The sequence below is a fragment of the Melanotaenia boesemani genome, chromosome 12 (assembly GCF_017639745.1).
Source record: "Melanotaenia boesemani isolate fMelBoe1 chromosome 12, fMelBoe1.pri, whole genome shotgun sequence".
In the NCBI taxonomy this organism is placed as follows: Eukaryota; Metazoa; Chordata; class Actinopteri; order Atheriniformes; family Melanotaeniidae; genus Melanotaenia; species Melanotaenia boesemani.
The window spans coordinates 8,313,708-8,338,798 of NC_055693.1; the positions used below are offsets into that span (position 1 = coordinate 8,313,708).

At 37.3% G+C, this 25,091-nt stretch overlaps 1 protein-coding gene across 5 annotated transcripts; it reads right to left on the minus strand.

Moving 5' to 3' along the window:
• Positions 1-1,647: 1,647 nt before the first annotated feature.
• LOC121650038 (CD209 antigen-like protein D) lies at positions 1,648-22,694 on the minus strand. 5 transcript variants are annotated; one of them, XM_042001295.1, is made up of 7 exons: positions 22,586-22,694; positions 22,405-22,506; positions 21,412-21,465; positions 20,048-20,197; positions 19,583-19,725; positions 19,090-19,193; positions 18,084-18,574 (listed from the first exon to the last, which is right to left on the minus strand). In XM_042001295.1, exons 1-7 carry the CDS (start codon positions 22,653-22,655, stop codon positions 18,421-18,423), a joined length of 777 nt encoding a protein of 258 aa, XP_041857229.1. In that variant the 5' UTR covers positions 22,656-22,694; the 3' UTR covers positions 18,084-18,420. The 5 variants fall into 5 exon arrangements, 4 of the variants coding, with proteins under 4 accessions (XP_041857230.1, XP_041857231.1, XP_041857229.1 ...); XM_042001294.1 differs by having other exon boundaries at positions 21,289-21,465; XM_042001296.1 differs by lacking the exons at positions 18,084-18,574; positions 19,090-19,193; positions 19,583-19,725; ... (2 more) ...; positions 22,405-22,506; positions 22,586-22,694 and adding exons at positions 1,648-4,432; positions 5,191-5,294; positions 8,051-8,193; ... (1 more) ...; positions 10,206-10,307; positions 10,398-10,512.
• Between the last annotated feature and the right edge of the window lie 2,397 nt (positions 22,695-25,091).

A 25,091-nucleotide genomic window follows, 5' to 3' on the forward strand; every position in this document is an offset into this window, starting at 1 on the left:
AAGCTGGTAGTAATCCCCTCCAGTTGCTACAGGCCCCGTAGCCCTGAATGACCCCAAAACCACCAATCTGTTAAGAAATGTTACACATGCTAAAAAAAAATATAATAAAGTCCAAAACAATTCAAAATGCAAACAAAATCAAACTTTGCAAGTCTAACACAAGTTGTAACCTACATGATTCATCAGGAGCCCAACCATGAGGCTCTTGTTCCAGATGAGGTGGAACCCAGCAGAGAAGAAGTCTCCAATAAGCACGCGGTGCTTCATAAAAACGGACCCAGACAAGACAGCAGCTGCTGATTCAAAACTAGAATCAAAATCAAAGTGAAAATGATTCTTATTATGTGGTCTTCTACATTGTAGACGAATAAAAAAGAAGCAGGAACTGTAGTTTGTTTTCTTCTGGTAGACGTAAATATGTACATCCCAATCCCCAGATCTAAAGCGAAATTAAGTAAAGATGATTAAACGTGTTTTCCATGTAAGCCTCACTTCAGAATTACTGTTTCCATGTGAACACAAAAGAGAATACTATAATTCTGAATTATTTCATTTTGAATAATAACGCATTTATTCTGTAGAACTGCTCTGTGGGTGTGTGCCTCCAAGCAGGAGCTGTTGATGATGGTTAATTGGTGACAACATTTCAAGATTAATTTCTCTGCTTCATATGTTTAGTTATAGCATTTCTATAGGTGATCGGGGATATCCACCGATGCTGTGGCCAGTGACCCCATAGCCAACCCGCGAAGTGCCCACAAGAGAGGACTTTGATTTTGATGTCATAAAAATTTATTTTTATTTCTGAGACGTTTTTTTCTTCTGATCCATCAGAGTTAACTGCAGCCTTTGCCTTCGCCATTTCAGATATTTTATATTTAATTCATTTTACATTTTATTTTACCTTTTTATTTTTTTATAATTGAGCATTTAAAGTTAATGATTTCTTACATGTAGGATTTAAAATATTTTTTATTTTGAATGGTTTTATTTTCTGCCATCTGTTGTGTTTTTAAGCCTTTTTTTATTTTTGTGTTTTGCTTTTACACTATACAAAAACTATTTGTGTATTAGTGCTACATTCAATGACAAAATAAAAAAGTCATACAAAAATAACAACCAATTGTTTTATTATTTAAATATGAATTTCTAGATGGAACCTGAGTTTTATGAGTGTAGGTTTAGACCTCTGAAAGCTCTTAATTGTGTGGGTGGGCTGGGCTTAATGGGTGGTAGCCACCCCCTTGCTTTTGTCTATGGAGACTGGGAGAGTCCAACAACAATAATACAATTTTAAGACCATATTGTTAAACAAAAAAATATAACATTTTCTTATATTTTTATTGAATTACACACACAAGATAAATTTGCACACAAACACACTAGGCCATGGCTACTGACTTCAATCCTACAAGGGCCACTATGTATCCCTACTCCAACACACCGGACTCTAATAAGTCACTGTAATAGGCTGATCAATTTAACTCGTTAAGGCCCGACCCATGAAAAAATGGTAAGAAAAGTCCATTTTGTTAAATATGAGTTAAAGAAAACCAGGCTGGAACTTAATCAAGAATTATGTTCTTCAAGGACTGCTGTAAGCCATTTGGCCACAACAGTTTCTAAAATCTTAGCAATGAAAGGCAGTTTTGAAATGGATTGGTAGCTCCTAAAAAGAGAGTGATTGAGTTTGTTGGGTTTTTTTTTTGTTGTTGTTGTTTTTTTTTTAAGAGGGTGGATGACAGCATTTTTAAAATAACAGGGACATGACCAGACAGCAGGGAGGAGTTATTGTGAGGAGACAGCGGCCAATAGACTGAAGGACAGCTTTGAACAGGGAATATTGGTAACATTTTAATAGCGCAAGATGATGATTTCACTGGCCCAACTAACTTCAAAAATTAGACATAAACCAGGTAAAAAAAATAAATAAATAACTAAAAACATCTAAAATTACAGGCCAAGCTGGACTGGGAATAGACATTTTACATGTAAAGGGAGAGATGCTGCTTCTAAAATTACTGACTTAAAAAAAAATAAGAAAGTTTTCACAATCTTTGAGAAAATTAGGGCAGCAGAAGTAACAATGTCACTAATAGTGTTAAATAACAATTTAGGATTACCTCTGCTTTTTTAAAAACTGGTTAAAGAAATATGCAGGTCTCACATCCTTACCTACTGTTAAAAGGAACCAAAGGTCCTTTAAGTAGATGAACTTGCAGCCCAGTTTTCCTCCATAGGCGTTGAGTCTTTCTACAGGAGCGTTTTAGGCAATGAATACTATCATTTATCCAGGGGGATGATCTTAGAACAAGAGTTAGTCGTTGTGTCTGGACAGACCTTGTCTAAAATAGACAAACAGCAACTATTAAAAAGATCGATTGAATGATCAGCATCATCATCAGGAGATAAAACCAAACTAAAACATTTACAAACACGCTAGGAGTAGAGAAGTTAAGGATGCGAGAGCTGACTTCATGGCAAGTGGTGGGAGAGACATGGGGAAATGCAGATTAAAGAGAATACAGTGATGATCAGAGATAAAAATGTCCTCAGAGAAAATAGTCAATATTCAAACCAAAAGTAAAAAAACAGGTCCAGAGTGTTACCCTTAGCATGTGTGGCTCCAAATACATGCGGAGTGAAATTAAAGAGACCATAGCACTAATAAAACCATGAGCAAAAACATCAGTCATCGTCAATATGAATATTTGAATCAACTACAAACTAGACAGTTTCATGGTGGAAGACAAAAAAAAACTTACTGGGCGATACACCTCAGCACAGTAAAACGGGTTCTTATTCCTAATTTTAACCAGCTGTAGTTGGATGAGAAGTGGCTGAAGTTAGCTGAGCGACATGTGAAACTGTTCCTAAAAACCCCAACAACTCCTCCTCGTCCACGAGGCTGACTAATGAAAGCGTATTCAACAAGACAGAGTTCAGTAGAGGACGAATAGTTTGAGTCATGATGCCAAGTTTCAGTCAGAAAATCTAGATCTTTGGAAAGTGTAAATAATTCAGTAGGAAAGTTATTTGCTAAAGATCGAGCACCATCATCGAGAAAAGCCATCTTAAGAATCCCTGTGCCAGATTTATCAGATGATGACATAGCCTCCCTCTGCCTGAAGACGAGCATGTGAAGAAGAATAACAAAATAGATGGGTGATTGGTGAATGACTGGTCAGTTCATGATAGGTGGGCTTGTAAGGTACTTTTCTATTGCTTATTTTATCTTTAAGATAATTTTCAGCAACAATAAATTTTATTTAATTTAATTCACTGTGCTGCTGCAAGGGAAGGGCATTATGCTATTAATCAACATGCAAACACTGATGTGTCATGATCTGTGGTGTGGGGCTCAGTTTTTCCAGCTGCCCTGAACGCCTCATCTCCACCAGCTCTTGATTAGGGCTGATGCACTACACCTGTACCAAGCCCTATATATACAGCTCTGTGACATCCCTCCAGTGCCAGATCGTCTTGGTTCTTCCCTGCACGTTTCCAGCCTGTATATTCCTGCCTTCCTACCCGCCTGACGTTGACCTGATTTTGGACCTGGATTTTGATTCTGCCTGCTCCCTGTCTGGTACTCTGCCCTGATTTATTATTTGGATATCTTGGCTTTCTGACCCCTGGATTGTCTTTAGGATTGGATTTTGGATTACGGACTGAACTATCTGCACCCCAAGACAGGACTAGCCATCCCGGCCTCTGTGTCCTCTTATTCTGGGCCCCTGCCAGAAACCTGTATCCCTCCTCTAACCTCTCCTCTGTTCAGCAGCTTTTCCTCCCGCAGTCAACCTCCCGGCGGCCCTTCTCTGTTCACTGGATGAAACATTCTGTGCCCTGTTGGATTCCACTGCTGGTACGTTAACTCATACTCCCTCTTTGAGTTCTCATCAGCAGCCTGCCTTCTAACTGCCGTCTTGTGTGTCCACAGACCCTGAGCGGAGAAAAGCCGGAGCGCACATTTTCAGTATTCATCTCTGTACAATAAATATCTTAAACCCATCCCTGGGAAACTGAGTATTTTTGAGTCCACCCATCCGAAGCATGACACTGATGTGTTAAAAAGAAGTTTTCAGATTATCAACAAATCTGTTAGTTGCTGCAAAAAAAGAGACATTGTATTACTGGCGTATTACTGGCGTATTACTGGTGCAGCATGACACCTGCTTATAAATTTGTTGCACCTATTTAGCTACAGGTGCTGAGTAATAAAAAGAAAAAAAGTTATCTTTGACAGTAAAGCTTTTGCAGTTATTTTCAAATCAGCTACATTGGAAACTTTTCACAGATCCACTGCAAAGAATCTGCACATGATAAATCATTCCAAAGTGTGCTGTCAGGTGTCCTGATATGTACACAGTCCTCTTCACCCCACTTTGGGTCGTCATTGCCATTGTCTGGTTGTTCACGTGCCCAGAACCTGAAATAAAAACATTCAACCACAGAATCAAATGTGAAATATTTCTATTGTACAAAAGAAAAGAAATGCCAAGACAACAATGACTGGAACTTAAGTAGGTTGTAAATATGACCACTCTTTGAACCTGGAGCCTAAAGGTGGCCAAAACAAAACATTTTTAAAGCGATATTGTTTGACAGTGAGATACAAGTTCCCATATTTTATTAATTTATGCACACAAGATACATTTGTACACAGACCAAACTTTCATCTAGAACTATGACACTAACTTACATCATATACTACAGAAACAATCAGATGAGTGTACACACGATTATTTTCTCCTGCATATCCGATCCTGAAAAGCTTTAAACTGTTGTAGCTTTATGTTGGCAAGCTGCTATAGCTGTACTGCGGGTTACCAACGTGCTCTTAATAGCTAATAGACACACACTGAGACGAGGATGTGGTACAGGTCCAGGCTCTTTTACTAAAGGCTCCACATGTCACACACAGCAACATGAATCAATCACTCCATCTAGTGGTAGCAGTAGTGATGACATCAACAGTCCAATATAATAGAGCACTGACTGCTCCTACTAATACACCACATAAACCAGCCCTCTCGATCATATTGAAAATTCTTTCCAGTCGAAGCTGATCAGATCAGCTGACATGTTTACATGACACATTTTTATTCTGTTTGGATGTTTGATCAGATTAAAAGTGCTTCATGTAAACGTAGTTAGTGTCAGCACTGAATCAAAGTGAAAACTTACGTCAGATTCAAGGGACTTCCATCCACCCATCTCCAGGTCCCTTCTGTTTCTTTGTCATTTAAACCAATCCAGCAGAGTTCTTTGGTGAATTCAGAGAGAAATTTCTGTTTGGAAAAAGCAAAAAAGAAGTTTTGTAATCTAGTGTGAACAACAAGGAAAAAACTAAATATAGTTAAGGGTTTATAACCAGATAAAATTAGTACTGCAGCCTAAAAACATGTGTGGCCATGATGGGGCCATTACTGTCACTAAGGCACTGAAATTGATTTCTAATTATTTTCTTGCATATCAAAAACTACATAAAAGTATTTCTTTTTTGGCCTTTCTTATTTAAAAACACAACACAAGCATCACCTTGTATATATGTTCATGCTTGCACAAGCACCCACGGCACTCCGGGGGCTCCAACCTGGGTTCTGCAGACCTCATTCACCTCTGTAACCACTAGGCCACGTCAGTCATGGTTAAAGTACATGAAGTAGTTACAAATATGCAATGCTTAGCTCCCTTTTAAGTATTCATCTTGTTTATATATGAATTTTGGCCAGTTTTTATTGGTCTTTTCATGTATATCAATAATGTAAATATTTTATATTACCTTTTTGATCTGTCTAAAATTATTCTATTTCCTTTATTATTTGATTTGATTAATTCACTATTTGTTTGTTTGCACTCTAAAGTAAAGTATAGTAAGTAGTTTAAATGAAAATTATGAATTTTATTTTATTTATGTTTAAGGTTATATTTTTACCATTTTAAGAAGGAGACAAAGAAGAAGAAATTTTTATTTAGCCGCACATATTTCACCGACTGTGGTTCACTTTTTTTTTTTTTACCATTCCTTGAACATAGACTTGAATATAGGCCAAGTTCATTTATATATGCATCTAAGACGTGTGATAGAATCAGTCAAGAAAAATTATTTTTGAAATTACTAGATAGATGTATTCATACATTTTTGGTGGGAGTTTAGCCTTTTGGTATGCCTATCAAATATTTCAAGTCAAACGGAATAATGTTGTTTTTTCACCATCCTCGTCCTGCTCAGTACATATAGCGCTGGTTTAGAGCAAATGTTGAAGGCGTGTTCTCAGTATGGCATAGATTATGATATAGAATATAATGCTAAGAAAAGCCAAATAATGATTGTTAGAAGCACTGGGGATAGGAATTCAACTTTTCCTATCTTTTATTTGTCTTACTGTCTGCATATGTGTGAGGAAATTAAGTACTTAAGTTAAGACAAAGGTAATGACATGCTGATAAAGAAATTAGGTAACACTTTACAATAAGGGTCCCTTAATTAACATTATTTATTACATTAGTAATATTCAACTTTTCCTATCTTTCATTTGTCTTACTGTCTGCATATTTGTGAGGAAATTAATTACGATGTCAGGTAAGCCCTTAAAATTTTCTCAAGTAATTGTTTAAGAATGGTGTAGATTTTGAGTGAATAAGTATTAAGTAACAGCTAACTAATGCATCTACTAATCCTTCCCTATCTTGTGTACATTACCTGGATCGGCACTAATAAACCATTATTTATGTCGTAGGTAATCATTTACTAATGATGAGCTGTGTATGTCATCAGGTAGCCCTTAACTGACCTTTAGTAAGGTATTACTTAACATTAGTAGCCTGACCTAAACCTTAATAAACGTGAGTGCTTCATAAGCATTACTTAACCATAGTTAATCATTACTAAATGATTTTTGGACCCTTATTGTAAAGTGTAAACATTTATCCCTTTGCTAACACTTTATAAATGCTTAACAGCCTCATAAGCCTTACTTTAGTATAGTTTATCATCACTGAATGCTTTTGTGGACCCTTACTGTAAAGTGTAAACATTTATCCCATCAGAAATGCATAAGAGTGGTATATAAGTATTACTTAGCCATTATTTGTTAACATGTAGTTTAAGAAATTACATGAAAAGTATTTTATACATTTTATTTAAAAGTAAGGGGTACATGCACTTTGTTTGTATGTGAGTGTGTGTGAGTGTGATTGTGTGTGAAAGAGACAGGTATGAGGTGAGTTTTAATTTCCTGCCATATACTCTGGTGTGTGAATGATTTTAAATTTTATTTTTAATATGCATAATTTGTTTTTATTATGTAAAGCATTTTGTGTTGCTTTGTGCATGAAAAGCTCTCTATAAATTTGATTTGATTTGATCTTGTTCATGAGTGAGGGAAGATAGGAGTAGATGATTAACAGGCGTCCTAAATGAGTTTTCTTCTGCAGGGTGGCTGCGCTCTCCTCTAAAAAAAGGTGAGAAGCTTATTTATCCAGGAGGGGCTTGAAGTAGAAGCACTGCTACTCTGCATGGAGCAGATGCGGTGGCTCGGGCAGCTGGTTGGGACACATCCTGGGGAGGATTTTCCGGGCATGTCCCACCAGGAGGAGATCCTGGGGAAGACAGAGGTCATGCTGGAGGACTGCCGGGGAATGCCTAGAAATTCCCCCTGGGAGAGCCTAAAGGAGTGGCAAGGGAGAGGGAAGTCTGGGTCTCTGCTTAAGTGATCTAAACCCGGACGGGCGGACGGAAAAATATGAAAACACCTTCAAATATTTGTTTGTAGAAAATTGTTGAAAAACAGTTCAGTGATTATTCTTATACATTTGTTGACAAACTGGAGGTCAAAATTCCCTGATTTTACTTTTGCTTTTATGATCTGAAGGAAATGGAGTTGAGGCAGTTTTATGTTTAAATTATCACTTATTTGTAAATTATATGAACACAAACTAGGAGTTTTGTTGAAACATCTAATTATAATTCATGAGATAAAAACTTTACATTTTTTCCTTTTTTATTTGCAACACATAAATAAAGTGTAAAAGAACATTTCACCTGTTCTTCATCGCTGTCTATCACCACCAGATCTGCTCCTCTGCCTCTGCAGTCTTCTCTGCCTTGATCCCAGGAACCAGATGTTGTAGAAAGGATGTAACAAGAACACCTATACATCCTCCAACCTGCAGGACATGTTTTTTCTGAAACATATAGATATATACATTTTTTTGTAATATCTATTATTTACTGTTGTTGCTGTTTAAGAAGAAACATGTTTAAAAGGCCAGTTGCATTAATAAGGTAGATCCCCTCCTCCACTCAGCCACAGAAGTTTTATGTTAAGTAAGGTTCTGTGTATGTGGTGTTATCTGTGGTCTTTTATTCAAAAGAACAACAGGAAATGTAGGTAGAGAAAGGGGGATGACATGCAGCAAGGGGCAGACTTTGAAACTAGATCTTCATCAAAGAATTTCATTTTCCATACACAGGGCCCGTTTCCATTTCCCAGCAACATGAAAGGACTCACTTTGTGTGGACAAATGTTTAAGCTTGTTCATTTCTTCAGTTAGTTTACTGAGGTTGGCTTTTAGCTGGTTTCTCTCTTCTGTTAGGGAGGACAGAATGTCCTTATTGGCCTGAAGACGTTCACTCAGATCGTCTTGGTTGGCGAAGAGATCTGCAACCATCTCACCCGAGATATGATCTGAAATTAGTCAAAACACATGCTTATTGATTAAAATAGTAATGTAGTTCTGATCAAAATGTGTCTGTATTTTAGTCAAAGGTCAGAATGTTTTCTAATTCTGTTTGACACCAATGAACTATGTTCAACTAGAATCACGCTTGTATGGCCACGAATGTTTACTAAATTTTATTATTATTACGTATTCATTTTCAAGCTGAAACTGATATCATTGTATCATGTCATTTGTAAAGGTACCATGTAAAAGAAGCATGTGTAGCATGTAGCATGTAGCACTGGAGCTCCATTCCTTAGCTGTGTGGACTTAAGGATCTATGTTATTGATTGTTGACAATTTGGCCAAATACCAATCCAGGGCCTCCTCGATAAGCTTGTCCCTGTACGGTATCCTCTCATCATTCTTCTTTTCATCCATATTGGCGAACTGAGTAAATGGTTTTAAAACGTGCTACTAACTAAAATACTGCTCTTTGTGTTGTTTGTTTATATCTGAGATGCAATCAAAAAGCTAGTTAGGTCACTTGTCTGACAAAGATCATATATGGAATTATATTTGAGTTTTTGTTATGAATAATATAAAATTTTAATAAATAAATTAATAAAGCAATGCATTAAAAAAAACAAAATGAAAAAACAAGCAACAGAAACACACACATGCAAACACATAAAAAAATGGACTGCTTAAATGAAACATTTTTACCAAAATATCCCCCAAATGAAATACCTCGATTAAAGTTACTTACATCTGTTCCTCTTGTCATTTTGATACAAAATACAATTTATCTCTGATGTGACATGCCCACCATGTTTAAAGTAATGAACTTTATAACAGTACCAAAGAACACAACACTAAAATATAAAACAGATTTTTTTTAACACATCAAAGAAAATAAAATTAACAAAGAATTCAAGACCAGAGAAATTTGTAAGAGTAAGTACTTCTTGAAAACCTAATCTACTAATATCCCTGCAACGGTGTAGTTTAGTGGGGACTCCGTTGTGTTAGTGAAATATTGTGATTAAGTGAGAACTTGTCATGACACAAACTTTGCAACGATGGTCAGGAAAATTAAAAATAGTTGGTATCACTCCTTCCTTTAAACGAGTTGACTGTCCGGTCCTGTCATTATTTAACTGTCGTCACGGTTACACATGAACAACCTTTTTGTATTTCTTGTTAAATGAACAAGAATGTCTGTTCAAGAATTGAATGAACAATATAATTTTTATACTTTAGAGTAATTTGTAGTCTTCTCTTTTCTGCTTACTATGATCTTTCAAACTTTTCCAGATCATCCTTCTGCCTTCTTTATTCCCCTGATAATTACAATGTAGTTATGATCAATTTTCATTTGCTGTGAAGAAAAAAAATATTGCTACTGTGGTCTTGGTCTATTAAAATGGTTCACATATTTCTAATGAACAAGCTGTGAGCTATTAAAGAACCCCCATTCTGTCCATATTCAGGCTGGGGAAACTTTGCAGTTAATTATTGAGAAAAATACTCACAATGGACACCAAGGACGATGAGTCCAGCCAGCAGGCAAACACTCAGGACTCCCAGACAGAGAATAACAGCCAAATAAACCCTCCTTTTAGAGCTGCTGGAGCCTAAGCAAAGAAAATAAATGTGAATCTAATCAATTCTACAACATTAATAATGACAGATAAGAAAATACATCTATATCAGCTCATTCTTACCTCTGGGATCTGTTGCAGGAGCTGGGCAGGCATGTTTGTCAAAGGCAACGTTTTCATATATTTCTTCCATTGCTTGAAAGAATGCTAGTTTTTGACCAGACTGTCAGGTCAGCAGTTACAGATTAAGCAAAACTGCTGTGGATATTGGTTTATATTTATGGCCCTTTTAAAAAGGAAGTCATGCATTCAGAGGTGACGTTCACTGTCACAATCTGCAGTTCACATTCCTCAGTTAGTTTTAGTATTCATTTTTGGTTTAAGACACATATCTTGAAGTATTTCCACCGTAAAGATGCTTTTTAACAGAAAACTTTCTGAATGGACATTTTTTTCTTCTATTAAAACAATCTTAACTGGTCTTGTGACTTATAATTTTAGAAGCCTGCAACCAGAATACAGTGTTTTTACATTTAAGTGAATCACATCACATTTTTCAAAGAAAAACATTCAGCATATGTTAGTTTAATGCATATCTTACATAAATAAGTTAACACAGACTCTCTGTGCTCTGTATATTACTGCAGACAGAAAACTTGCATAAAGTGTGAAAAGAAAAGTTTAATGACAACACTTACAAGCATAATCTTAAATGACTTAATGATTTCCATGAATTACAGTCTGTAAGCTTTTATGGTTGCAAGAAATTGAGTAAATATAAAAAAAACAGAGATTTAATTACTTTTTTAAAATAACTTAAATCATTTAATAAAAATAATTTAAAAACATTCTGAGTAGAGACCAGAGAAACAAAAAATACAACAGTATTGACAGTATTAGACTGAAACTGTCTTTTTTTGTTGTGTAACAGCTGTGGTCAGAGTGGAGACAAAAAAAACAGAAGTCTAAACAAAGTCCGTTTTTACATCAGGTTTGTGAGAAATGTTGTTTAACAAGAAATTAGCTGTTGAAAACTAGACATTTTATTCTTCTTAATTTGGTAAAAATATCTTTTGAGTTTCTTGTAAAATCAAGTATACCAATGAAAGAAAACCTACAACAGCAATGATAGAAATATATTTTATCACCTCTTTTTTCTGTGCTGCATCATTAATTAACATGCATTTAAACTGTGAAACTGTTGCAGGTTCAGTTTAAGACTATTTTTAAATAGTGAGAATGTCACACGTTAGATGTGATAGGAACAGCTTGTACAGCAAAGATCTACTGAAACTGAATATTTTGTTCTTTTTAACAGCGGTGTATCAGTGGTCAGAGTAGAGAGAAAAATACAGAAGTCTAAACTAAGTCCTTTTCACACCAGCTTTGTGAGAAATTTACTAAGTGAGTTTATAACAGTATTGACAAATACTACACTACAAATACATGTATCACTGCAAGTTATTCACAGCTTTGCCTGTTGTGTGTGTGATAAAGGGTCATATTTAAAATTTACAGTATTGTGTGTATAAAAAGATATAAGTGGTTCTTTTAGCTCAAAACTTAAGTCTCACTTAACTATTTGAAATTTGAAACTAACAGATTGGCTGAAATGCTGTAACCGACATGTTTAAAAATCCACAGCCAGTGTTTTGTTTATTCAGCTTCATTCAGTACAAAACAAGAAAAACTGAGCTGTAATGTGGAGGTGAAGTTGAAGCAGCAGAGGGTGAACATGAGCTCAGAGGTCCTCTTTTGCTACCACTTAATAATTTGGTTAGGCCTCTGCACGTTAACACATTTTATTATCGCGTTAACACCTTTATTTTTTTTTTAATCATACGTTAAAGTTTTTTTTTTTTTTAAACTTCTTGCTTACTAGCTCTAAACACAGTAAAACCACATGCAGAAGCTTGCAGTCCATGCCTCTTCCTCCATATCTTGTCCCAATGAACCATTGTTACCTCATCGTGTGTTTTTGATGACTGCAAAGACAGGTGGATTGGTAAACATATATAATTAATTAGTTATAATTAGTTATAATTGACAAAACATGGAAGATGAAAGCAGAGTTTAAGTTAATTAGTTTATGGGTTTATGCTACGTGTGTGTGTGTGTGTGTGTGTGTGGGTGTGTGTGTGTGTGTGTAGTAGCAGAAACCAGGAATCTTCCATGTCATGCTCATCTGCAAAGAAAGTGTAGATTTAATTGGTTTTGCTAAACAATTACTAAAGAGTGCACTGATGGTTTTAAATATTAAGTAAATATGCTTTGACGTGTGTGCTGTGCAGAGCAGATTTCACAATCACTGTTAGCAGCTGAATTATTAAACACTGTTGGCACCTACGTTCATAACCACAAGTCAGCTGGCATTTAAAGGAGGAGAACAGAAAACAGTGAATCATATTTACTTGTTATAGTTGGGAAACACTGTTTGACTCTGGAGCGATATGATGAAAGCTTAGATAAGAAAATACTCTAGTCATCCTGTAGATGTTAAATTCAGGTGTTACAGCAGCAGGTAGCAGTCCAAGTAGAAAATGAATATTAAAATATAAGATTAGAAAAATAAATCTTACAATAAAAATAAAAAACAAAAATGTACAGAATTACAGTAAAAATAATAGAATAAGACATAAAAAATACAGTAATGTAATCACATATTGCACAGTAATGGAGTAATTTAGTGAAATGTAAAGGGGGGTGTTCATCATACACTAACAAGTGTATGATGTTGTGATTATAAACATATTGATGTGGTGAAAAAGCATGTTGGTGGAAACACGTGTGTCCTTTACAACATATAACTGTTGAACAGTCTGCATGTTGGTCAGTACCTTTTTTAAAGTGCTTTATAAATAAAATTGACTTGGCTTGATGGGTGGTGGAATGAAGGACCTCCTAAGTGCACCTTCCTGCACTGAGGGTGCAGCAGCCTGTTGCTGAAGGAGCTGAGAGACCTCGCAGTTTAATGTAGTTGGTGGGAGGTGTTGTCCAGAATTAATGTAAACATAGCCAACATCCTCCTTTTTACTACTTCCTCTACAAAGTCCTGGAGACTGTTCAAAACTTAGCTGGCACTACTGACCAGCTTGTTCTACTGTTTCCGTCCCCCTCAGTGCTCCCACAGACCCAGCAGACCGCTGCATAACACAGAGGCCACCAGTGTCATAGAAAGTCCTCGTGTCTTATGTTGTGGAAAATAAACTTTAACTCATATCAGGAAAAAGGACTCAAGGCAGACTGGCAGCAGAAAAATCCCTTTAGGTTTATTTAGGTTTTCAATAGAATAAGACATAAAAAGTAAAAAAAATGAGTCGAATGTATACATTCATATAAATTCATCATACACTAACAAGTGTATGCTTTTGTGATTATAAACAGACTGATGTGGTGAAAAGCATGTTGGTGGAAAAACGTGTGTCCATTGAACAGTCAGCATGTTGGTCAGTACCTGTTTTTAACCCAATACGGTCTGATCCATGAAAAAATGGTAAGAAAAGTCACATTTTTGTAACAAAAAAATTTACATGTTTTTTTTTTGGGGGGGGGGGCATCTAGCATTTATTACCATGTGATATATTATAAAGATAATATGGTTTTCTGCTTCTGGTTATCTATTAGTGGACAGACGACAAGTATCAGATTGTGTTCAACAGGATTTTGAGCAAAGTTTATACCATAAATTGAAGCAAAATGTCTCAGAAACTGTGACAAATATGTCACGCCGAGCTCTTATGGGTTAATTTGATTCAGTTGTGCGGAAGCGGTAATTGAGAAGCCCTGCACTAGCCCCTGATTTCATACAAAAAAAAACAAAAAACAAATTACTTTCACAAACACTGCAAAGGCATAGTAAGTAAACCTTTATTTATATAGCAACTTTTCAAGATAAAGAATCACAAAATGCTTTACAATAAAACAAAACAAGCATGAAAAAAAGTTTAGACAGAAGCAAGTTTAACAAGATATGACTCCACATATCTCAGATCAAGAGAAAAGGAGTTCCAGAGAGCAGGAGCCACTGCTTTCACCTTTGGTTTTTAACCGGGTATGCTGCACAGCTAGCAAACCCTGATCACATAGGGATCTGCTAGGGACATATGGCTACAAAAGTTCACTGATATAATGTGGGGCTTGACCAGTGTTGGGGTAGTAACGCTAAAAAAGCAATTAGTTACTAGTTACTCATTACTTCTTTAAATTGTAATGAAATTACTTTACTAGTTACTGCGTTTGAAAAGTAACGTCACTACTTATTATTTTACTATTTCTTAAATCTCCGTGTAGACATGGACAAACATCTTAGCCATATTATCACTGCCTGTCTACATAGTCTTTACTGTATATTGTAAACAAAATGGCTTTAAAACCACAAGAACAACATTCCCGTCTGTGGGAAGAAATGGGCATACTTGTCTCATAATAATTTTATCTAGTATTTTTGTAAACCTGGGCGATTCAATAGTCCACAGGGGGAGCATGTCTCCTACAATGAACCCTGCAACTAGCTTTTTAATTTCTTTCTTACCGGCTGCTGCGCTCCAGGAAATGTTGAATAAAAGCTTAGCTTGTTTAGGCGGGTCGGCTGCTGAAGGACTCCTTCCACTGACCAGCGAGCAGGATCTTTCACCATAAGTTTGGACTGAAACTGGATTGAACTGAAATTAATGTGAATATTGCCACTGACCAAAAGCCCCTGTCTCTCTCCAGCTCCAATTTTCTTTTTCCTTAGCACAATCAGCTACGTCACGCAATTGAATCTCTATGGCAACGTGCCCAGGCAAGCACACACACAGGCAGCAGCATGTGCGCACCACTTAAAACAGATCAGAACTTTACACATAGGCAAACACAACTCGAGTAACGCAGAAAAACACATTACTGTAAAGTAATTTTGTTACCGATATTTTAAGTGTAATGCACTACTTCGATACCCAAAGTTACTTTGCAACGAGTTACGCACAACACTATGCAGAGTTCTATGTTAAAAACTGAATTTATTAATGTACTCTGTAGTAGATTGGGGGCCAGTGTTGCTGAGCTAACAAGTATTTAGGAGTCTTGCAGCAGTGTTCTGTACAACCTTAAGGATTTTCCAGTGATTTATTGAGTCAAGTGAAAACAGAGTTAGAGTAGACCAGGCGTGAAGATATAAAAGCATGTATGATCATTCCCAGCTCAAAATGTGACACAATAAGGCTTAGCTTAGCAATATTTTTAAATGATACCAAAGGCTGATTTAACATGGGTGTCTAAAGTCAGTGCTGAGTCAAGGGACACCCCCAGGTTCCTGATTGACGGTTTTACACAGGAGACGAGTGGGCCAAGAGACTGGACTATGTTTGGCAGGAAATCATCAGGGGTAAAGACAAGGATTAAGTTGCAGGAAATTTTCATTCATATACCTTTTGACAGACTCTAAGCACTTGAGCAAGATCTATAGTTTAAAAACATCCTGTGATTTAAAAGAAATATAAAGCTGAATATCTGCATAGCAATGATAAGAGACATTTTTAAAAGAACTTAAAATATGCATAAGAGGTAGCAAATATAAAAGGAATAATAAAGGCCCCAAAACAGACCCATGTGGCACAACATAGGCAAGGGATGAAATCGAGAAGCTGAAATTAGCAGTAGCCACAGAAACTGATTGTGTATATAAATAAGAGGAAAACCATTTTAAAGCTAATCTTGATACGTCAACCCAGTATTTCAACCTTTCCAGCATGATGTAATGATCAACAGTATCAAATGCTGAGGTGAAATTTAGCAACAGTAACAGAGATCACTCTCCAGCATAGCTCTGCCTCAGGGTGACACTAGATCCTAACTACTGTTAAAAGAAACTAAAGGTCCTTTAAAGGTCCCATATTATACACTTTATTCCCAATCTGAGACCATTCATTAATATCTAAATGAAATATTTCCGCCATGGTATGGACAAATCGACCCTCAGTTTGAGTGCAGCGGCTTCTCTTCACCTCCCTCTTTTTAGCAGCTTCAGAAATGTGCCGTTTATGGTGGGCGGAACCCTGGTGGAGCAGCTCAGCTGTTGGCTCCGCCCATCGCATCGCCCGTCATGAGGTGATTGACAGGTTAATATATTTTCAAGCTATCAGACTAATAAGGCCGAAACGATAAAATAACTGCCAGCTCTTACCTCTCCAGCTGTGTCACGGACAGTTGGTATTGAACCTGGCTTCAGCTTCAAACGGTTGGCGAAGCCTGCTTTCCATGCCCCCATGTTGTGGAAACAGTCCTCTTTGAAATGCTGGCCACAGACATGCAAAACCTTTGGAAGTTTTCCGGGTACATTTCCTCCAAAAATAAAATTAATCCACTCAGTCCTCGTGGGTTCAGTGGATGGAAGTAAAAAAAACGTTTTCGTGTTCATTTATGCAGCCACAAACAGAACAGTGCTTCTGTCGCTTAGCCATGTCCGCTAACGAGGGTTGCCGAAGAGGGAAAAACACTGGGCGCTAGGTGATTTTTAGAGGGCGGGCTTTGAGAGCCGGTAGACGGGTCCATCGCTCTGTGGGGAGTGGTTATTGTCCCTTATGACGTCATAACGTACACGCTTTCAAACAAGCTCATTTCAGCGCTTACTTCCCTAGAGGTGGAGCAGGGGGGAGAGAGAGCGCCTGAAAGAGTTTCACACTTACGGGTCTCCTACACATGCGGGGGGACCAGTATGACTGTTCCAAAACCATTAAAAAGTGAATTTTGCATAATATGGGACCTTTAAGTAGATGAACTTGCAGCCCAGCTTTCCTCCAAAGGCATTGAGTCTTTCTACAGGAGCGTTTTAGGCAATGAATACTATCATTTATCAAGGGGGATGATCTTAGAACAAGAGTTAGTCGTGTTTTGACTGGACAGACCTTGTCTAAAATGGACAAACAGTAACTATTAAAAAGATCTATTGAATGATCAGCATCATCATCAGGAGATAAAACCAAACTAAAACATTTACAAACACGCTAGGAGTAGAGAAGTTAAGGATGCGAGAGCTGACTTCATGGCAAGTGGTGGGAGAGACACGGGGAAATGCAGACTAAAGAGAATACAGTGATGATCAGAGATAAAAATGTCCTCAGAGAAAATAGTCAATATTCAAACCAAAAGTAAAAACAGGTCCAGGGTGTTGCCCTTATCATGTGCGGCTCCAAATACATGCTGAGTGAAATTAAAGAGACCATAGCATTAATAAAACCATGAGCAAAAACATCAGAGTCATAGTCAATATGAATATTTGAATCAATTACAAGCAAACTAGACAGTTTCATGGTGGAAGACAAAAAAATAAAAAAAATAAAAAATCACTGGGTGAGACACCTCAGCACAGTAAAACGGGTTCTTATTCCCAATTTTAACTAGCTGTAGTTCAAAGGATGAGAAGTGGCGAAGTTAGCTGAGCAACATGTGAAACTGTTCCTGAAAACCCCAACAACTCCTCCTCGTCCACGAGGCTGACTAATGAAAGTGTATTCAACAGGACAGAGTTCAGTAGAGGACGAATAGTTTGAGTCATGCTGCCAAGTTTCAGTGGGAAAATCTAGATAGTTGGAAAGTGTAAATAATTCAGCAGGAAAATTTTTTGCTAAAGATCGAGCATCATCATCGAGAAAAGCCATCTTAAGAATCCCTGTGCCAGATTTATGAGATGACGACATAGCCTCCCTTTGCCAGAAGACGAGCATGTGAAAAAAAAATAAATAAATGGGTGATTGGTGAATGTAAGGCTTGTAAGGTACTTTTCTATTGCTTATTTTATCTTTAAGATAATTTTCAGCAACAATAAATTTTATTTAATTTAATTCACTGTGCTGCTACAAGGGAAGGGCATTATGCTATTAATCAACATGCAAACACTGATGTGTTCAAAAGAAGTTTTCAGATTATCAACAAATCTGTTAGTTGCTGCAAAAAAAAGAGACATTGTATTACTGGCGTATTACTGCTGTATTACTGGTGTATTACCGGCGTATTACTGGTGTATTACTGGCGTATTACTGGTGTATTACTGGTGCTGCATAACACGTGCTTATAAATTTGTTGCACCTATTTAGCTACAGGTGCTGAGTAATAAAAAGAAAAAAAGTTATCTTTGACAGTAAAGCTTTTGCAGTTATTTTCAAATCAGCTACATTGGAAACTTTTCACAGATCCACTGCAAAGAATCTGCACATGATAAATCATTCCAAAGTGTGCTGTCATGTGTCCTGATATGTGCACAGTCCTCTTCATCCCACTTTGGGTCGTCATTGCCATTGTCTGGTTGTTCACTTGCCCAGAACCTGAAATAAAAACATTCAACCACAGAATCAAATGTGAAATATTTCTATTGTACAAAAGAAAAGAAATGCCAAGACAACAATGACTGGAACTTAAGTCGGTTGTAAATATGACCACTCTTTGAACCTGGAGCCTGAAGGTGGCCAAAACAAAACATTTTTAAAGCCATATTGTTTGACAGTGAGATACAAGTTCCCATATTTTATTAATTTATGCACACAAGATAAATCTGTACACAGACCAAACTTTCATGGAGAACTATGACACTAACTTGCATCATATACTACAGAAACAATCAGATGAGTGTATACATGATTATTTTCTCCTGCTTATCCGATCCTGAAAAGCTTTAAACCAGCCCTCTCGATCATATTGAAAATTCTTTCCAGTCGAAGCTGATCAGATCAGCTGACATGTTTACATGACACATTTTTATTCTGGTTGGACGTTTGATCAGATTAAAAGTGCTTCATGTAAACATAGTTAGTGTCAGCACTGAATCAAAGTGAAAACTTACGTCAGATTCAAGGGACTTCCATCCACCCATCTCCAGGTCCTCTCAGTTTCCATGTCATTTAAACCAATCCAAGTTGGTTTCTTGGTGAATGTAGAGAAAAATGTCTGTTCGACATGAAGAACATTATATTTAATTTTGAATCACAATGCAGTACTTCACGTTACCAGTTTTATCTAGATATGTAACATTTAAAATCCTCACAAATGTTTCACTAAGAATAAATTTAATAACTACATCAACATTGTTTAAAAAAAAGAAATATAATAATACAATCAGTGTGTGATTAAAGTTGCTTTGACAAAATCAAAACACTTGTTAACAAACACAAAAGATCTCTGACTTTTGTCTGCAAGTTCAGTTGTGATTAGTGTTTTTAAAACAAATATTTAAATGGCTGTTATACTAAAACATAACAGGAGCTAAATACAAAAATATACAAATACTTCAATACACAACATTAAGAGATTTAAATTAGAGTCTAGAAACTCTGCACCTGTTTTTCATCGCTGTCTATCACCACCAGATCTGCTCCTTGGCTTCTGCAGGCTTCTCTACCTTTATACCAAGAACCAGATGTTGTAGAAAGGAGATAACAGGAATAACTGAACATCCTCCATCCTGCAGGACATGTTTTGTCTGAAACATATAGATATATACATTTTTTGGTAATATCTATTACTTACTGTTGTTGCTGTTTAAGAAGAAACATGGTTAAAAGGCCAGTTGCATTAGTAAGGTAGATCCCTTCCTCCACTCAGCCACAGAAGTTTTATGTTAGGTTTTTGTGTATGTGGTGTTATCTGTGGTCTTTTATTCAAAAGAACAACAGGAAATGTAGGTAGAGAAAAGGGGATGACATGCAGCAAGGGGCAGACTTTGAAACTAGATCTGTGTCAATGAATTTCAATTTCCATACACAGGGCTCGTTTCCACTTCCCAGCAACATGAAAGGACTCACTTTGTTTGGACAAATGTTTAAGCTTGTTCATTTCTTCAGTTAGTTGACTGAGGTTGGCTTTTAGCTGGTTTCTCTCTTCTGTTAGGGAGGACAGATTGTCCTTACTGGCCTGAAGACGCTCACTCAGATGGTCTTGGATGGCGAAGAGATCTGTAAAAAATGTATGTTAGTCACCAGCATGTGACTACCCAGCTTGTTTTGATGAATAACGTCTGAAAAATTAAGAATGACCCCAGAATAAATTGAAGTTATAAATGAACTGGACATTTTAGGCCCTACAAGCAGACTGGAGCCAGGTGTGGAGGCTTAGGAATCTGCTGAAATGTTCAGAATCACGACTTTGAGTGGGAATTGGGTCACTGATGAACACAGACTTGTCGAAGCTATTTATAAGGTTAAGCAGATCAATAAATATTGGTTATGGTCAGTTCCGACTGTTTGAGGACGGCAATGAGTGCAGGAGATGTGGGAACTTTGCTATGATGTCAGGGACCGTGGCCCCAGGAAAGTAGCTTGTTAAAGAAGTTGCGTTAAAGAATTGGATGTCTCTGATTATGGAGTCAGTAATTATCAGCGTAGTCGGGGAGAAAAGGGGGTGAGGACAAGTTGAGTGTACTCGGGAATGGATCCTATAGGTTCAGTTTTCTCTGCACGATCTGAGGCCACCCGCAGCACTGGAGAGGATGAAGACGGATGGACTGAGAGGGGGCAGGAGCTCTCCTCGGTGCCGGTGTGAACAGCGGTATAGAACGAGTTCTAGTGGGACAGGCACGCCTGGATTTGGTGGCACCGTTAGCTGAGATTTGTGGAGAAGGAGCTTCCCATGGGCAGGAGGAGTCATGCCCATGGGATATCACATTTGTTCTCCAGCTGAATGTTAAAGTAAGAGGGTGCATGACCAGTGCGCCTCTCTCTCCTGCTGAGATCACAGAGGGACCTGGAGTAGTGGTGGGAAGGAGTGGAGCAGACCAGCATTTTAGCTGGCATCAGGGAACCCCATGAGGTTGGTCTGAATTAGCAGCAACAACTCAAAGAGACAGATGAGATCCAACGCAGGGGTGACAGGGGGAAATGAAGGTTGAGAAAAGTTTTTTGTGTTTTTGGTTTCTGTGGTCTTTTATTCAGAAAAAGGGGGATGACATGCAGCAAGGGGCAGACTTTGAAACTAGATCTGTGTCAATGAATTTCAATTTCCATACACAGGGCTCGTTTCCATTTCCCAGCAACATGAACGGACTCACTTTGTGTGGACAAATGTTTGAGCTTGTTCATTTCTTCAGTTAGTTGACTGAGGTTGGCTTTTAGCTGGTTTCTCTCTTCTGTCAGGGAGGACAGATTGTTGTTACTGGCCTGATGACACTCACTCAGTTGGTCTTGGATGGCGAAGAGATCTGCGGCCCTCTCACCCAAGATATGATCTGAAAATTGTCAAAACACATGCTTACTGATTAAAATAGAATGTTTTCTAATTCTGTTTGACACTAATGAAATATGTTCAACTAGAATGACGCTTGTATGACCATGAATGTTTACTCGATGTTTACTCAACATTAAAATATAAAACAGACTTTTTTTAACACATCAAAGAAAATAAAATTATTGAGCCCGATCCATCCTGCAGGACACTTGTTCCCTGAAACCAACATTTATTCATATTACTGGTTGACGCTTCTATTCAAGAACAAAACTGATGCTGAAAATGTTATTTTTTTATTAAAGGTAGATCCCTTCCTTTACCCAGCCACAGAGTTTTTTTTTTTTTTTTTTTTTTTTTTTATGGCAGTTTTACTAAGTAACCAAAATATATGAAATAATAAGATATTTGCTAACACCGAACATAATTCAATGCAACTTAAAAAAAGACAATAAACAGTAAATGGTGCAAGTGTAATAGCAGATTGAGTGATAAATAATGACAGTACTACACAGTGAGTGATAAGCAATACTGCTGTGCTTATACAAACCAGTTGTGCAAGTTGTATCTACGATCAGATGCCTGATCCATGGTTTGGTTTGCAATGAACTTGTACAACAGCTAAAATCACACGGTGTACCTCTGCCATTAGTAGATAATTATACTCCTGATAATCAAAATAAAGATTAAAAGTATAAAAATCATTGTGCTCACAGCACAATCATAGCATTCATGTAAAGAAACATTAATGCTATCGTCTTAAAAACAACAAGTTATGTGTTTTTCAGAGAAATCTCATGACTATTTAGTTATTTTGTCATGTGTAATTTAGAAAGGTATGATGTTATTCAAAGTCTGGTTGCAGACTGGTTGCAGTCTGGTTAGTTTTGTCCATATTAAGTCTGGTCAAACTTGGTGGTTAACTAATGACACAAAGACTCACAGTGGACACCAAGGACGATGAGTCCAGCCAGCAGGCAAACACTCAGGAGCCCCAGGCAGAAGATAACAGCTAGATAAAACCTCTTCTTAGGGCTGCTTGAGCCTGAGCAGAGACAAATTAAACATGAATTCAATAAATTCTCCAGCATGAATAATGACAGACAGAAAATTATATTGCTTACCTTTGGGATGGGTTGTAGGAATTGAGCAAACAGGTTGGCCATAGTCAATATTGGAATATATTTCCTCCATTGCTCATGAAGATGCTGACTTTTTACCAGACTTTCTGCAGTACCAGCTGAGGTACGTGCTTATTGTGAAACCAGTTTGAGTTTCCGTTTATAATGTTTAACCCCTATACAGGAAGTCATTTATTCAGAAGTGACCCTGTGGTATCATAGTTTGCACTATAAGTTTTGTTTAGTGGGGTTTTTAGTAGAAGCTTAGCTGATCTCTAAGGATGGATTCTTTCTCCAAGGAACTTGATGAACAAACTGTTTATAGTTTTTAATTATAGAGACATTAATTAGACTGATGACTTATTACTACCGCTGTAAAACTGTACTCATATTACATGCTTGTGTGGTCCAAATCACTGTTTTTGCTTTTCAGTGAGTCAAATTTGTATAACTGTGTATCACAGCTGTAGGATGGGACATAGAATACATTCAGCATGCATGTGGTTTAAGAATGATTATCAAATATGATTATAATTCATTTAAATAATTGAATAACCCAACCCTATTACAGTCAAACACATAGAGGGGTTTATGTGTGACGCGGTTATGATTTTGTTGGCTCAGTGTGAATGCCTCTCTCTACCAGAGAGAGCGGCATCGGCATGGATGAGATTCAGAATTAGTATATATTCTTGAAATAACAAAAACATTTTAATTGAATAATAGTTTTGTATCTTTGCTATGTGACAGGTTTAAGTCATTGAGTTTGACAACCACAATATCAAAGAAAAATAACCAGAATTTGTGCAACAGGGTACCAGGAGTTATTCAGGTATGGAACTAAATAGAGTGATTCTGAAGAATAATGATCTATTTATTTTGGGGGAAAAAAAGTCATTACCAGCTAAATTAAATAAATTGATAAATTAATTTTTATCCATACATCCATCTTCTATATCATTTATTGTTGCAGGGAAGTTGGAGTGAATCCCAACACTTAGCAGGTGAGAGGCAGGGTACACCCTGGACATGTCACCAGTCTATTGCAGGGCCAACACTGAATAAATAAATAAATGTTTATAGTGATATAACAATCTATGGATTGGACCTAACCAACTTTAATTCATTTCATAGTTCATGGTGTTGGTCCCTGGTTCTTGTGTTTGATTTTTGTCCATTTTGGTTTGTTATATTTTGATCTTGGTTTATATTTCAATGTTTTTATTGGATTTTCCATACATAGACAACTTAAACAGAAACAACAGAAAACATGGTAGTGCACACAGCTGCCAAATTATATACACATGGGGGGAGGGGCCACAATGGAGGCATGGGTGGTTGAAATTTTACAGTCCCGTGGCACAGCCCCAAATAATGCTGTAACAGGGTTTAATGGAATTGTTATGTTCCACACTGTTGCAATGGTGTTAAAAACCCCCTCCCAAAAGCCCTTCAGCAATGGGCAGGACCAGAACATATGACTGAGGATGCCTGGATTACATTTACACCTTGGACAAGTCTTAGGTTCCTGGAAAAAGTTTGGAGAGCTTATTATTGGAAAAGTGAAGTCTATCCAGCACCTTAAATTGAAACAGCCCATGTCTGATACATTTAGATGAAGTATGCACCCAGCCAAGTGTCCTCTTCCATTCCACAAGAGAGATATCCAATCCTAGTTCTATCTCCCACTGCTGTTTAACACGGTCCAGAGAGGATGCCGCTGACTCCTGCAAGAGATCATATATAGTGGATACTGCCCCCGTTTTTAAGGGATTATATTTATTGACAGGGAAAGACTTGACCATCATTCCATGTCTTTTTTGGCCTGCATCAGAGCTGGTTTGAAGTTAAGTTCAAAGAGGTCCTTATAATGTTAGGTCACTGATACCCCCAAATAGGTAAATCTGTCTTTGCATATCCTAAATGAATAAGTGTCCAATGCTATTTGATCTGCTTTATTATTGATAGGAAAAATTAGACTCTTTGCAAAATTTATCTTATACCCTGAGAAGGAACCAAAATCTGTGATAATTTTCATAGCAGTTGGAATGGAGTCACAGGAATTAGACAGAAAAAGTAAGAGTTCATCAGCATATAATGCCAGTTTGTGTATGTATCCTCCACTGCTAATTCCTCCCAAATTGCTGTCCTTTTTCAGGGACACAGCTAGGGGCTCAATAGCGATATCAAAGAGCAAAGGAGATAGGGGACACCCCTGCCTTGTTCCCCTAAGTAGGGAAAAATATTTTGATATGGTATTATTTGACCTGCAGTTGTGTTATTGAGTGCCTCAAACCATCCAAAATAATTATTGAGTTGATTCAGGAAGGCGATGTTCTCATCACAGGGTTGGAGAGTGATCGTATAGTCCATAACAGATTTGATTCGCTGCCACAGTCTCCTGCTGTCCCTGTGGTCCTGTAAATGGTCTTGGATTTTGTGACCGTGGGCCCTTTTAGCAAGTCTGACTGCTTTGTTCAGCCTGACTCTTGCTATTCTGAGAGCAGCT

What these genes read in the sequence shown, in the direction of transcription:
- LOC121650038 (XM_042001294.1), bottom strand. Translation starts at nt 22,655, where the DNA reads ATGGAGGAAATATATTCCAATATTGACTATGGCCAACCTGTTTGCTCA. An exon ending in TCCTACAACCCATCCCAAAG is followed by an intron (nt 22,507 to 22,585) that starts GTAAGCAATATA and finishes GTCTCTGCTCAG; the next exon opens with GCTCAAGCAGCCCTAAGAAG. An exon ending in GGAAGTCCCTTGAATCTGAC is followed by an intron (nt 18,575 to 19,089) that starts GTAAGTTTTCAC and finishes TTTTTATTTCAG; the next exon opens with GTTCTGGGCAAGTGAACAAC.